Here is a 13657-nt window from a genome sequence, read left to right as displayed (position 1 = left end):
CTTGGTAAAAGTGATGTACATATACTAGTTACTGTTTACAGAGGACAGACTAAATATCAATAAATTCAAATAAGTGACACAGTAAGAACTTACTGGCAATTATAAAGAGACCAGACACCTTTCTGTCTTGAATAATTCAGACATATACCTAGTATCTAATAAAGGGCTGGGCTACATGAACTCCAAAATGCTCAGAACTTAAATTTAAGGGCTTCAAAATTCTTAAATAAAATGTAAAAGCCTAAGTTTCTAAAGATTACACTAGCGGCCACTTGTGTTTAACAGCAATAACATAAGGAAAGAACACGTTTTCATCCATTTTCACGACTCCCAATTATCATGCCAGTGCATAAAAGGAGAAAAACTAAAACCTCACCTGGCGTTGCGGGGGTCTCTGGTGAGCGACTCCGAGGTAAGAACCCAGGATTGTGGAAGTCTGGAGAGGCTCTGAGGGGCACCAGTATTCTAGAGCGAGCTCCAGATTGAAAGAGTTCTTTTTATATAGCTCACCAATCTGCAAGGAGGAAGCAAAGACACTGTAGGAAAATGTCTGTAATTTTAAAATTACTTTTAAATAAAAATTTACATTTCTGTTAAATTTACTGGATTTAAGGCATCAGACTTGAAATTTTCCAAAGTTAGGGGAAAATAATATAGTGAGGAAAAGACCAACTGTCTGATCTAATGGCTTACCAAGAGCATTAAGTGTTCAAGATCCCTTCTAAGTGAAATAGGAGGCTCGTTTCCCATCTGTATACTCATGTGAATCATTCGAGCATCTTCGTCTGCCCGATTCCTCAATTGCTTCACCTATTAAATGCATTACATGTGGTTTAATATATAAGTTTCTTACACATGGGTTAATAACAATGAAATCAGAAAATTAGGCAACTGTCTTAAAGTGATTATATAAAAAGAAAAACGTTTAAGTATCTATTCCACTTTAATGATGTAAAGAAATATGTTAAGAATTTTATTGTAGTATTACTGTCCGTAATTTGTAATATCTTTGAATTTTCTGCTACAGAGAAGTTGAGATTAACAAGAATGTTTCTCAATAGGTACACTACTGACATTTGGGGCAGGACATTTCTTCACTGTGTAGGATTATCTTAACCACTGTAGGAAGTTTAGCATCCCTGAAACTGCCTACTAACTATCAACACCACCACTACAGTCATTGTAACAAGCAAAAATGGTCCCACTTGTTTCCCAAACACCCTCTGGAGGGCACCACAGCCTTGGCTGAGAATCACTGTCTTATAACAATTGTGTAAAATAAATGTCAAAAGAAACAAGAAACTATGTCTCCCTTAAAATTGTACCATAGCTAGACAAATCCACAGTCACTGCTGAAGATTTCAAACTTCTTTTTGAATATTCCATAGAACAAGTACATAGAAAATGAGGAAAAAGGATAGACATTTACATTTACATCAAGGGAATAGAATATAGAAGTAGACCCACATATATACATAATTCAATGGAGAATGGATAGTCTTTCCAATAAATGGTGCTGCAACAATTGAACATCCATTTGCAAAAAAATAAAACTTGACCCACAACACACATCAGGTACAAAAATTAATTCAAAACATATCACAGACCTAACTGAAAAGTCTAAAATTAAAAAACTCTAGAAGAAAATCTTTGTGATCTAGGGTAGGTAAAGAAGTCTTTGGTCAGACATAAAAAGGATGAATCATAGAAGAAAAATTCTGATAAATTGGACATCATTGAAAAAAAAAAAACTTTGCTCTTTAAAAGATACTATTAAGACTTCATCTTTCAGATGAAGATTATCTTTCCATAATCAAAGTCCCATCTGGACTACTAGCTAGGAAAAACTTCAAGCCTTAACCTTTCTATCATTTCCTCAGATGTAAAATAAGAGTTAGCAAGTCTTCTTCCTATTCCAAAATTCTGTGATGTTAATCTACCAAGTCCTTCAGGGTTGCTGGCTGAGATTTCAATTTCTCTGTAAGCAGTCCTTGACTCCTTGACTATTCCAGTCCTAAGTGAGCTATCCTTACCCTAAAAAAATGCACTGTCATTTACTGCCTATGCCTCTCATTTATTCACTGTTACTAAAGATACTTTCCTATGTGTACGTCTTATCTCCCCAACTAGATTATAAATTCTTTATTGGCAGGCAGTAAGTATCCTACTTATTTGTCTTCTTCACAACCCCTAGCATAATACCTAGAACGTAAGAGAAACTCAATAAACATTTGATTCATTAAATAATACATAAGCACTTCACTCTCTGATTGACTGTTGCCATTCAGGGTACTTTTTCCACTTGCTTTAAAGGTTTTCAGGAGGTATGGTATCACAACTGCATAACAGTATTACAAGTGTAGAACCCTCAGGGTATTTTTTTATACACACAAAAAAGATGGCTTTATAAAGCTTTCCCTTCATTTACTTCCCACCACCATTGTGATGGTTTCCTTGGCCATAGGGCACACAGAGCATGCACTGTGAAGGGATTGTCAGCAATGGCTCCACAAACCTTTCCTGAATCAGCCTTATGGCTTGAGCCCACTGTTCAAAAGCAGCCTTTGCGTTACAGTTTCTTAAATAAATTACTTTACATGTGCCCATGCTGAGGCCCATTTATACACTACAATTAACAGTCTAAACAATTTCTATAAAGCTGGAGATTTTCCACTGTACTTCTTCCACATCATGTATTAAAATATTAAATAAGACAAATCTTAGCAATGACCCCTGTGGTTAATAATTTTCTACCCATAAAGGCATTTTCATTTATCTATTACCTCCCACTATAAACCATTCTCTGCAGCAAATGTCCCTTCCTATTACCTTATTTTCAGGGAACAGGTTTTATCTTATTTCACTTCCATGAGTCACAAACTGATTCAACATAACAGATTCACAAACTCTAATACAACAAATTATTATCAAATGTTAGTCTGTGCCTACAGACTTTACTAGTTTCTAAAAGATAATCAAGTCAGTTTGACATCATTTTCTAATTCTTCTACTACTTTGTACTCATCCTACAGTCCACTTACCTTCATTGGCATAAGGGCAAGAAAATCTGTGATGAGATTATGGATTCTACGGATATAAAATTCCTCCTGGTAGAAGTTCTCTGACCCCACCACAGATTCGGTGAGGAACAGGAAAACATTGTCAGCAATTGCGAGCTCTGCCATTGCTTCATCTGCTTCTGTGAATTCAGCCAGAGCTAGAAATATATTTTGCAAAACAGTACACAGGGGAAACGTCATTAACTTAGATTATAATATAATACTCTGCAGATGGTTCCAAATTCAGATTTCTTCCCAACCTTCTAGCATGTGCTATGCACAAAATGAGGCTGTGTGTAACTGTAATTGAGTCACAAAGCCCAGAGAAGAACCATAAAAAAGTGCATTACAAAAAAATGTGCCCTTTATAACACTATTATCAATGAAAATTACCTTAGAAAAGTGTGATGTAACACTGCTGTCCACAGAGATCTATTATTCAAACATTAACATATTTTAATCTCAATGGAATAACTGGGTCACTCAGAAAAAGTCTTGATGGTGAAGAACAAAAACCTGACATGAATCAATTTGGTACCTATATGAATTCGATTAACTACTATATAGCCATTTAAAATTTTAAAGGGCAATTTTATGCCAGAAAAGTACTGAAATGACACTTATAAATGAATAAGGTATAATTGAAAAACAGAATTTATATATGAATGCAAAAGTCTAATCAGCCTTTGACCATGAAAAAAAACTGGACCAAAGAGAGACTCTTAACACACACAAAAAAGGCTTTCTGCAGACCTCTTGGGGAGGAACAGCATGACACCAGCGAACAAGATGTTCTAGAATCACACATTGATAAGATGCTGGAATCTGCTGACACCTGGGCGCCAGAAGACACTGACATGCCCTGCAAACTTTAATAAAGTCTTTGCAGATTTACCACAGAAACTTACAGAAGTGACAAATTACCGCTAATGCACAGTTCTCGTCCTGATAGGGTAAACCATATAGTATATAACTACGTGAATATAAATGGAAGATTAGAGTATGCTATATTCTTCTGTATGATCTGTATGAGAAAGAGTCATGAAATAATGTGAATTATCATACAAATAGTGGGTAACAGACTGTTTCCTGATTGGTCCAAATACCTCCTTTCTAGTATCTTGGATTTTAAAATACTATTGGTTTTCAGTTTGACAGAATGTGAAAAGTTGGTTTGTCTGTGGACAAAACCAAGAAGGAAATGTATAAAAATGAAAATAGTAGTGATTTTTAATTTTAAAAAATTACTTAACGTAATACTGTCATTTTGAATTTTAACTCTTAAGGAAAAAAAAGGCTAAAAGGGCATTGTTGCTGGCCCCAAGAAAGGGAAATAATACTTCATATAATTTCTTCCGGTAGTCAAGAAAAAATGAACAAGCATACAGGTAGTCCCCAACTTACGATGTACTCGAGTTACAACGAACCACACTTAAGACTTCCCCTTCTCTTTTGGTACATCTTAACGTTAGTAATATGTACTACAGACAACGTCGCAGCACATTATTTGCTGATGTTATCATTCTCAGATGTTCACTTGCAGATGTTCAAAGATCAAATTTATAAAGATACTGATAATAAAAAGCAATCATAATGAAAACTAAAAAAAAAAAAGAGGTAGTCAACTTACCTCCAAACCAAATCACGACAGAGTTGTCAGAACAGAACCCCAACGTAAGTAGGATATTTTACTACTACGTTACAAAGTTTCACTTAATACAACTCTAGATACCTTACTATGCTCACATTTATGTATTTCAAAGATAACACCCTTTCCAAGATATCATTGAATGCTGACATGTCACTTTTCATTAAAAAACTGCCTACAAGCAATTCACCTGTCACGTCGGGTAGCTGGGATATCCCCCTCAGGGCCAGTGCCCAGGCGAGCCTCACAGTGGCCTGCAGGCCCGGCAATTTCCACAGCTGTGAGTCTTGAAGGCGAGAGTGAATTGTTGCAATGTACTGTCTCTCTGTCAAGAGTGGAAGCTGCTGAAGCATATCTGAAAACAAAGACAGACCACTGTAGCAAAAACGAGAAATAAATTCTCATTTTTCATATACAGGAATGAATTTGAGCATATTCACCAAAGAACTGTGACTGACTAATATTAATGTTTTACATACCAACAAGTACACTATATCTGTAAGGATTATACACAAACTAAAAGTGAAAGAGAAAATAGACCAGAATTCTAAATTTTCCTTTATTTTTAGTGATTTGTATGCATGTACTATAAATAACTAGAAAAAAGGTTAAAGAGTCACTCTTTTTTCGCTGCATATAAATTCTAAAATACAAAGCAATGCTATCTAAAGGTTAAAAAAAAGATAAAATTTCCAAACACCTCATGGGATTTGGTTCCTTGGTTTGGAGGTTTAGGGTCATGGTTTCATGGGACATCCCAGTTAATTGGCCTAATAATGTGTTTAGTGCCTCTGTTCTACCTCCTAGTTTGCTGTGTAGTGCCTGGGGTCTTAAAAGCTTCCAACCAGCCATCCAAGGCACAACAATTGGTCTCTATTCACCTACAGCCACAGAGGAAACAGTCAGGAATAGGAGAAGGAAATTCACGTACAAAGACCAGACTTGAATGGTCTGACTGAGACTGGAGGAACCCCTGAAGCCATGGTCCCTGAACGCTCTGTTAACCCAGAACTAAAACCATTCTCAAAGCCCACTCTTCAGACAAAGATTAGACTGAACTATAAAACATAAAATAATACTTGTGAAGAGTGTGCTTCTTAGTTCAAGCAGATACACGAGACCAAATGGGCGGCTCCAGTCCAGAGGCAGAATGAGAAGGCAGGAAGAAACAGGAGCTGGATGAGTGGACACAAGAAACCCAGGGTGAAAAGGGGGAGTGTGCTGTCACTTTGTGGGGATTGCGACTAATGTCACAGAACAATATGTGTATAAATTTTTGTATGAGAAATTAACTTGAGCTGTAAACTTTCACCTAAAGCATAATAAATAAATTTTTAAAAAAGTCCAAAAAAAAGGAATAAGAGAAGAATATGGAATGTGTGGCTAATTGCCTCCATGAATAACTGCTTCTTCTGCCATGAGACCAGAAGAACTGAATGGTGCCTGGCCACCATTACTAAACATTTTGATTGAAGATTCCATAGAAGAATCCTGATCAAAAGGGGGAAATGCAGAATAGAATTTAAAATTCTCATGGACTCTAGACTTTCTGGAGCCATGGAGGGTGGATAAACCCCTAAAATTCTTGCCCTGAGATAATCTTGAAACCTTAAACCAAGAATATCCCCTGAAGTCATGTTAAAACAGAAGTACACTTTTGCTTAACTAGTAAGAAAAGGTCTGCCTTGAGCATTATGCTCTTTTAGGAACTATCTATACGGGATCAAACTGACAACAGCAACTGGAAAGATGAGATACGAACCTTAGGAGGCAGCGAGTTTATGTTAATGGGGGAGGAATAACTCAGAAAAGGAGGGTGAGAATGGCTGTGCAACTTGAAGATTGTAATCAAATGTCACTAAATGAAAAATGGAGAAAAGGCTGAATTGGTGTATGTTTTGCTGTGTATATTCTCAACAACAAAATAAACGAAATTTAGGAAGAAAAGGAAAAAAAAAGATAGAATTTTACTAGATAAATAATATCCTGAATTTAAAATAGCAAACAAAAACTTATTGAAACAAAAAATACAAAGTATAAACAAGCATCCACTCTGGCTACACTATAAATGAAACAGCCAGATAATGACTAAAGGATTTCCCATTTATAGCTCAACGGTACTACAGTGCTTCACACAAGCACAGGATTCTGAATAAACACGAAAATAACATGGAAACCACTGACCATCTAAGAATTCATTTACTTTACTTCATTATTTTCTGAGACTTCCTTTTGATATCGTCTTGTGAATAACTAGTTCTGTGGTCCCCAACTTTTAACAAAGAAGAATCCATTCTTTAATTCTCTGTGTTTTAAATCCTTCTACCTACCATTGTATACACAGTAATAACTCACTTCTCCCATTTATTAATCAAAGATATACAGAATAACCAACAAGAAATTACAATCAAAATGAGCTAATCCACATAAGCACCCTAACTGGATACAATTCCAACTGAAGGCAAAACACTTTATGTCTTTGTCTACGACACTTTACAGTCGTTCCATCTGACTTGTGAGAATCCCAGCTTACACACTTCCATTAATGCCTTAAAACACCTCTTGGGTCCAGGGCCCCACGGTCTTGCCTACCTCTACTTAACTCTCCGCTCACTTCATTCAACACAGGAAATGTGACCAATGCGTCAGCTCTCTGCTTACTATGACACACACTTACTGTGTGACAACCTGCTTGGAGTTAAGAGTAGCTGTGGTCTAAATGAGCCTTTCCTAATGGCTAAGGACGGTCACCAAAGACGAGGTGAAAATGTCCACTCTCCCACATACCTAATGAGAGATCTGCGTGATACAGTCAAAGTGGACAGGGGATAACTGTTGGAATAATTAGAAATATTTATGAAATTAAACACCAATAATCTATTTTTGTAGGGATCATTTTTGAGATGCTCATTTCTAAGCAGTAACCGTTTACAAGGTTACCAAGTGAAATCTTATCTACTTCACAGAAAATATAAGTCAAAGATGATGTACTATCGAAATTATAGTTAATCTTCCTGAGAATGTTTTCATGAAAGGTTTGAGAATGTGGATAAATAACAAAGAAACAAGTAAGTAAGCTAACAAAGTGTAACCCTGGATATTTTCTATCCTGTAACACTCTCTGATTCCAAAAGCCAAAGGACAAGAGAAACACCCAACAGGACTGCAATTTTCCTCAAAATGTGATCTCAGTATTCCAATATGGGTGAATTGCACACATAGGAATAAAATATACATTTTTTTCAAGTAGATACATATCACCCTTCTTAAATGTTACCACCACAATTTCGAACCTAATTTTTAAAATGAATGTATTAATAGGTACAAAGTCCAGTACCATCTCGTTCCTCGGTGCTTTGCTCTATAAAACTGATATCAAAGCAGTACAGGAGAGCCATAAGAAGGGCCAGGTTCACCGCATCCAATGAGCCATTAGCCTCAACTGTCACTCTTTCCAAATGCCCAATAAGGAGCAGAGTGTCATCTTTGCCTAATGGTGACTGGCAAGCCCAGGCAAAAAGGCTTTCTGCCAGAGACTGCCTGCATTCCTTGATGAGATCGGAAACCTAGAAATAAAACAGTACAATTATCAGTACAGATAAACTACAATGATATTTGGTCTTATTCCAAAACATAAAACTGCCTTTTAGAAAGGCTAACTAAATAAACCTATCTGAATCCACACGTGATCCTAGAATCTCACCTATAGAATTCTGAGTAAACCCCATTGTTTATTCCTCATTCCTACATTTCAAGCTCCTTTATGGGGCGACTAATTTCTGGAAGATTTTATTCCAGAAGAACTAGAATGGCAAGTAAGTGTCTATAAAGAACCTGAAACAACCACAAGTCAATTTTATGTACACAGTTGCCTATGCACTCTAATATGCATTATTACTTTTCTTATACCTCTATTAGGAGAATATTCTAATTGTCAAGATTTTTCTGCCTCCCAGATTTGACACAGACCACCCACGAACTGATCTCATTTAATCCTTGCCTCTTTGCGATGTTTTTCACTGCCCAAGCCTCTCTCTCGCTGTAGTTTCTCAAACTCGTTGTTCACGTCAACCTGTGACACCAAGGTAAGAACTTTGTAAGTCAATCCTTGCTCCATCAGCTCATCTGTAAAACGCGTTGTCATGGAAACCAGCTCTGGACTGTAATGAAAAGAAACCAAATAAACAAAGCCATAATCAACAATAATATCTGTAATGAACGTAACAGACATAGCAAAAGCTCTTTTACAGTAAGGCTGCGTTACTGAAAGCAACCAGGATGAACTACAATCTAGCTCCTTCCATTGTTTCTAGATCATTGCGTTTCAATAGACGTCTATGCACAAATAACTGAACTCTTCTATATTTGTAAACAATATAAAGCAGTTTTAAATGTCATGTCACTCTTGGCAGAATAACAGTATTAATCATCTTATTTTATATATTTTACTTATACGTAGTAAGGGAAAGTTTTGTTATTTTTCAAATTATAATTTTTCAAGTAATTTCTAAATAATACCTGAAATCATAAGAAGCAAACAGACCTGAGTTCGAGGGTCCACGTCTTTCCTCGTCTAGACTGTACTAAGGCTTTCAGGGAATTTGCAATGCACCGCTTTCCATCCCAGTATAAAAGAACAGCTACTAGTCCTCTGGTGAGGCCAGGAAAATGTGGCTGTTGGTGCTCTCCTACAAAAGGAAGTTTAAAAAATATATAGTAAATAAACACATGTATTTAGGAAGAGACAAAAATCACAACACCAAAGTTCAGTCCAAATAATCTCAGAGCTTAAGGGCCTGGGTGGTACAAACCACTAACGTACTTGGCTGCTAACCAGAACGTTGGAGGTTTGAGCCCACCCAAAAGCACCCCAGAGGAAAGGCCTGGTGATCTAATTCCAAACAATTAGCCATTGAAAACCGTATGGAGCACAGTTCTACCCTGACACACACAGGGTTGCCATGAGTCAGAATCGACTTGACAGTAACTCGGTTTTAGTTTAAGAGTCTTCTACTTGAAACATCCACTCACTGTTCTACGCCTCCTGCAACAACCTCACGGGGCCATCAACCTGTGCAGAATGCCAGCAGTGACGTGGAACTCAACCATTTTCTGAACCCAATTTTATCTTTATCCATAACTTTCATGTGCTGAGTGGGAATCTTTTGGTCCCAACAATTGTCCACTGAATCTAATTTTACTCAAGGCCCATTTTACTCTTACACGTGAAATCTTTCAAATATTTGCAAGTTACTTTCTCCAGAGTCTTCTCTGAAAATTAAATAACCTTTTTTTGTTACAAGGTCACTCGCCCTTTCCAGTGTCCCCCTTTGACTGGGTTCCATCTTGTCTGTACACATCCTCCATGTTTGTCTGTCGTTTTGCTTCTATCTTCTGAGAAGAGGACTATGCCTTGTCATTCTTTGATGTTTTTCTCCAAACCCTGGTGTACTTAGTAAAGTCACAAAATGTTTTGTAATTTTAATAAGTGAATTCATTTACGATCAAGAACATGAAGGAACAGCTAATTGGCAACTGTGAAGTAGGCGGCCTATAATTTCAGAATTATATGGTAGGTCTTGTTCAAGTTTGAGTTCCCATAAATTTTATCCTAAATACAAACCGGCACTCTCTGTAATATCAAGCTTGGAAGGGGAAAAAAAAAAAAACTAGTGACTATTATTTGAAATAGCAATTTGTTTAAATAACAAAAAGTGTTTGTTTTCTAACATTCCATCGCATGGCATTTTCACTGTGTTCTATCAAAAAGTGTTCCATCTACATAAAAGAGTATAGAATAGAAAAAATAATTCTGTTCCCAATCCTGTTCCCTGGCTTTCCAGCCCCCCTCCCAGGAGTGACCATGGTTACTAAACCAAAAAAACCAAACCCGTTGCCGTCGAGTCGATTCCGACTCATAGCGACCCCATAGGACAGAGTCGAACTGCCCCGTAGAGTTTTCAAGGAGCGCCTGGTGGATTCGAACTGCTGACCTTTTGGTTAGCAGCCACAGCCCTTAACCACTATGCCACCAGGGTTTCCCCATGGTTACTAGTTCCTGCATATTCTTCCAGAGGTTGTCTATGCATTTATAAGCTTTTGCTAGTAGACACTGTTCTGGATCTCACTTTTCCTACTTAACAATCTGGGTTGGGTATCTTGGTGACTGTTCCATATCCTTATTCTTTGTAACAGCTACAGTACAGGTACTCCCCAATTTACAACATGTTTGAGTTACAACAAACTGCACTCATGACCACCTGTTTTTTAAATTTTTTTGTAACATCTTATCATTAGTGATATGCACTCCACACAATACTGCAGCATGTAATTCAAGGTTTTGATTTACTGTTCAAAACTCTGCCGTATAGCAGGCTATGAAAACTGAAAAAAAAAAAGTGGTATTCGAATTACATCAGAACCGACTTATGACAGAGTCACAGGAATGGAAACCATCATAAGTCGGGGACTACCTGTATATGGCTGTGCCGTTATTTAACTGGCACTCTCGAGAACGTTTAGGTTGTTTCCAATCTCGCCTATCACAGTGAATATGTTTACATCATTCCGTATGTGATTATGTTCAGAGACTTCTGTGTCAGCTCCAGTATGAGTTACTGTGTCTCTTAAAGGGTTTCAACACAGTGTTTTAAAAAACTCTTTTAATGACGGGATTTCAAGGTGAAATCATTTGCTGGTCAAAAACTGAAAACAACAAGTATCTATCATTTGATAATTTGCAGCAATTTCAAAACACTGATTTGGAATAAAGACATCGAAGTTGAGGCAATATAAGATAAATAAAAACTCTGATCCCAAGTAATCAGAACCACAAACATGTCTACATGAAAAAAGTAATTCAGCTAACTAATGGGCCTGAGAATCAGAATTCAACTACACTCCCAGCTTCACGCCAGAAACATCCTGATACTGGGCAGCACCATGCAGCCCTCTGCCTCTTACAGCAGCTAACCTGTCTACCCTGGCATACTTCGGACAATGTCTTAGCTCCCACACTGCACTTCAATCTCCTTAAAGATGCATTTTTGTATCCATCAGTCCTTGGTCCTCTTCTCTCTTGGGACTCTCTATCTAGGTAGTCTTATTCAGCCCATGGCATAAAATACCACCTGTGTCAGTAGTTCTCAATCGAGTGTGATTTTGCTACCCTGGGGACATCTGACAATGTCTGGAGACGTGTTGGATTGTCACGACTAGGAAGGGTGCTGTTGGCGTTCAGTAGGAGAGGCCAGGGATGCTGCTAAACATACTACAATGTACAGGACAGCCCCCCAAAACAAAGAATTAACTGGTCCAGAATGTCAGCAGAGGCAAGGATGAGAAACCCTGATCTGTATGAAGATGACACCTGCATTTCTATCTCTAGCCTTAACCTCTGTGCTAAGATCTAGACTCGCATACCTAACTGCCTACCACTCAAATGTGCCACAGCACCTAACCCTTAATACACCAACGCTGGATTTTTACATTTTCTCCTAAACCTTGATTACTTCTATATTCTCCTCACCTTCACAAACGGCTTCACCATTTACCTCGTTCCTTAGGCCAAAAAATCTAGATGTCATCCTTGATTCTTTTCTTTCTCTCACTCCCCACATCCCTGGCAACAACGCTATCTCTAAAACATACGCCAACTCTGACCACGTCTCTCACCTGCACTACTGTTAACAGCCTCCTAACTGATCAATTCAACCTGCCTCTCTTTTCAATCCTTTCTCGATACGGCAGCCAGAGAAATCATTTCAAAGTTATACCAGATTATGTAACTTTTCTGCTTAAAGCTACCCAGCAACTTCCTACTGCAATTAGAATAAAATCCAAGTGACGTTCACAGCCTGAAAGATCCAACATGATGGGATTTTTCCTGTTTCCTCATCTTCCCTCATTCTCTCCCTCATTCCTTAGGCTAGTCACAGTGGTCATTTTATGCTTTTACATGTCTTTGGTCCCCCCTCAAGCACTTGCTGCCTGCTCTGCCTGGAACACTCTGCCCCAACAACTCTGCATGTACCTTCTCATCGTTCAGGTCTCAGGTCAAATGGCCCATCTCGGAGAGGTCCTTTCTAAGTACCCTCTTTAGACTGGCCCCTACGCAGCCCCCAGCTCTCTCTCTCTCCCTCTCCCACTGTCTTGTTTTATTTTCTTCCTAGTATTTAGTATTATTGAAATTACCTTGTTTTTGGCATATTCATTATCTGAATTGCCACCCCCAAAAAGAAAATCCAAGTAAGCAGTGACCTTGCCTTGCTGCTTACAGGACAGTGAATGCTTTGTGCCACAAAACTTCGGGGATGCCACCAATCATTCTTTGCTAGTACATCACAATGTAAAAGCCTACCTTAAAACAGTTAAATTACCTTTAACAACTCTGATGACTTAAGATGACGCTTTCCCCTCAACCAAGGACAAACAAAATTCTCTGAATTTTTTTTAAAAATAATACATCCTTAAAAACTCTTTTGAAACCTAAAAATTATAATATTTGAAACTATGAGTGGATCATTTTATAATTCCATACTACCTTCCCAAAGTTTAGTTAAATATTAACCTACCAGCGAGGAGAAGCTCAACAGCTGCCAGCTCCCCAATATCAAAAAGATCACTGAGGATAAAGCCTTCTTTAATGAGCTGTTCGGGAAGAAGTCGGGTCCCCTGCTGGCCCTGGATGGCGACGCCCTCTGTGCTGGCCTTCTGAACCTTCTCGTGTTGTTGAACATTTTTTGGCTACAACAGTAAAAATCAATAAATAAGATCAGGTAATGAAAATAGCAGATTGGAGACAAGGTCCCAAAGTGTTACCTGGAGAAGTTTCTTCATGACAGCACAGTTTAGTAACATTACAAACAGAAGCATTTCTTAGCAGATAACCTAGAATTAGACCTTTACGAGTAACATTTTGTGTTATCTTCAACTTTTTACACTCTTAACA

At 37.8% G+C, this 13657-nt stretch overlaps 1 protein-coding gene across 1 annotated transcript in view; it reads right to left on the bottom strand.

The window, feature by feature from the left end:
• NUP205 (nucleoporin 205) overlaps window positions 1-13657 on the bottom strand; it is a 66774-nt gene that overhangs the window by 51811 nt on the left and 1306 nt on the right. The window contains exons 2-9 of the mRNA XM_023737144.1: window positions 13281-13452; window positions 9251-9395; window positions 8708-8867; window positions 8045-8273; window positions 4898-5062; window positions 3042-3217; window positions 694-810; window positions 377-514 (exon numbers count right to left, since the gene is read on the bottom strand). Coding sequence (XP_023592912.1) covers window positions 377-514; window positions 694-810; window positions 3042-3217; window positions 4898-5062; window positions 8045-8273; window positions 8708-8867; window positions 9251-9395; window positions 13281-13452 — 1302 coding nt within the window. The remainder of the gene's footprint in view (window positions 1-376; window positions 515-693; window positions 811-3041; window positions 3218-4897; window positions 5063-8044; window positions 8274-8707; window positions 8868-9250; window positions 9396-13280; window positions 13453-13657) is intronic.

Source organism: Trichechus manatus, unplaced genomic scaffold (assembly GCF_000243295.1).
Source record: "Trichechus manatus latirostris isolate Lorelei unplaced genomic scaffold, TriManLat1.0 scaffold00097, whole genome shotgun sequence".
Classification (NCBI taxonomy): Eukaryota; Metazoa; Chordata; class Mammalia; order Sirenia; family Trichechidae; genus Trichechus; species Trichechus manatus.
Note: the sequence above shows the minus strand (reverse complement) of the source record. Positions and strands in the feature narration are given on the sequence as shown.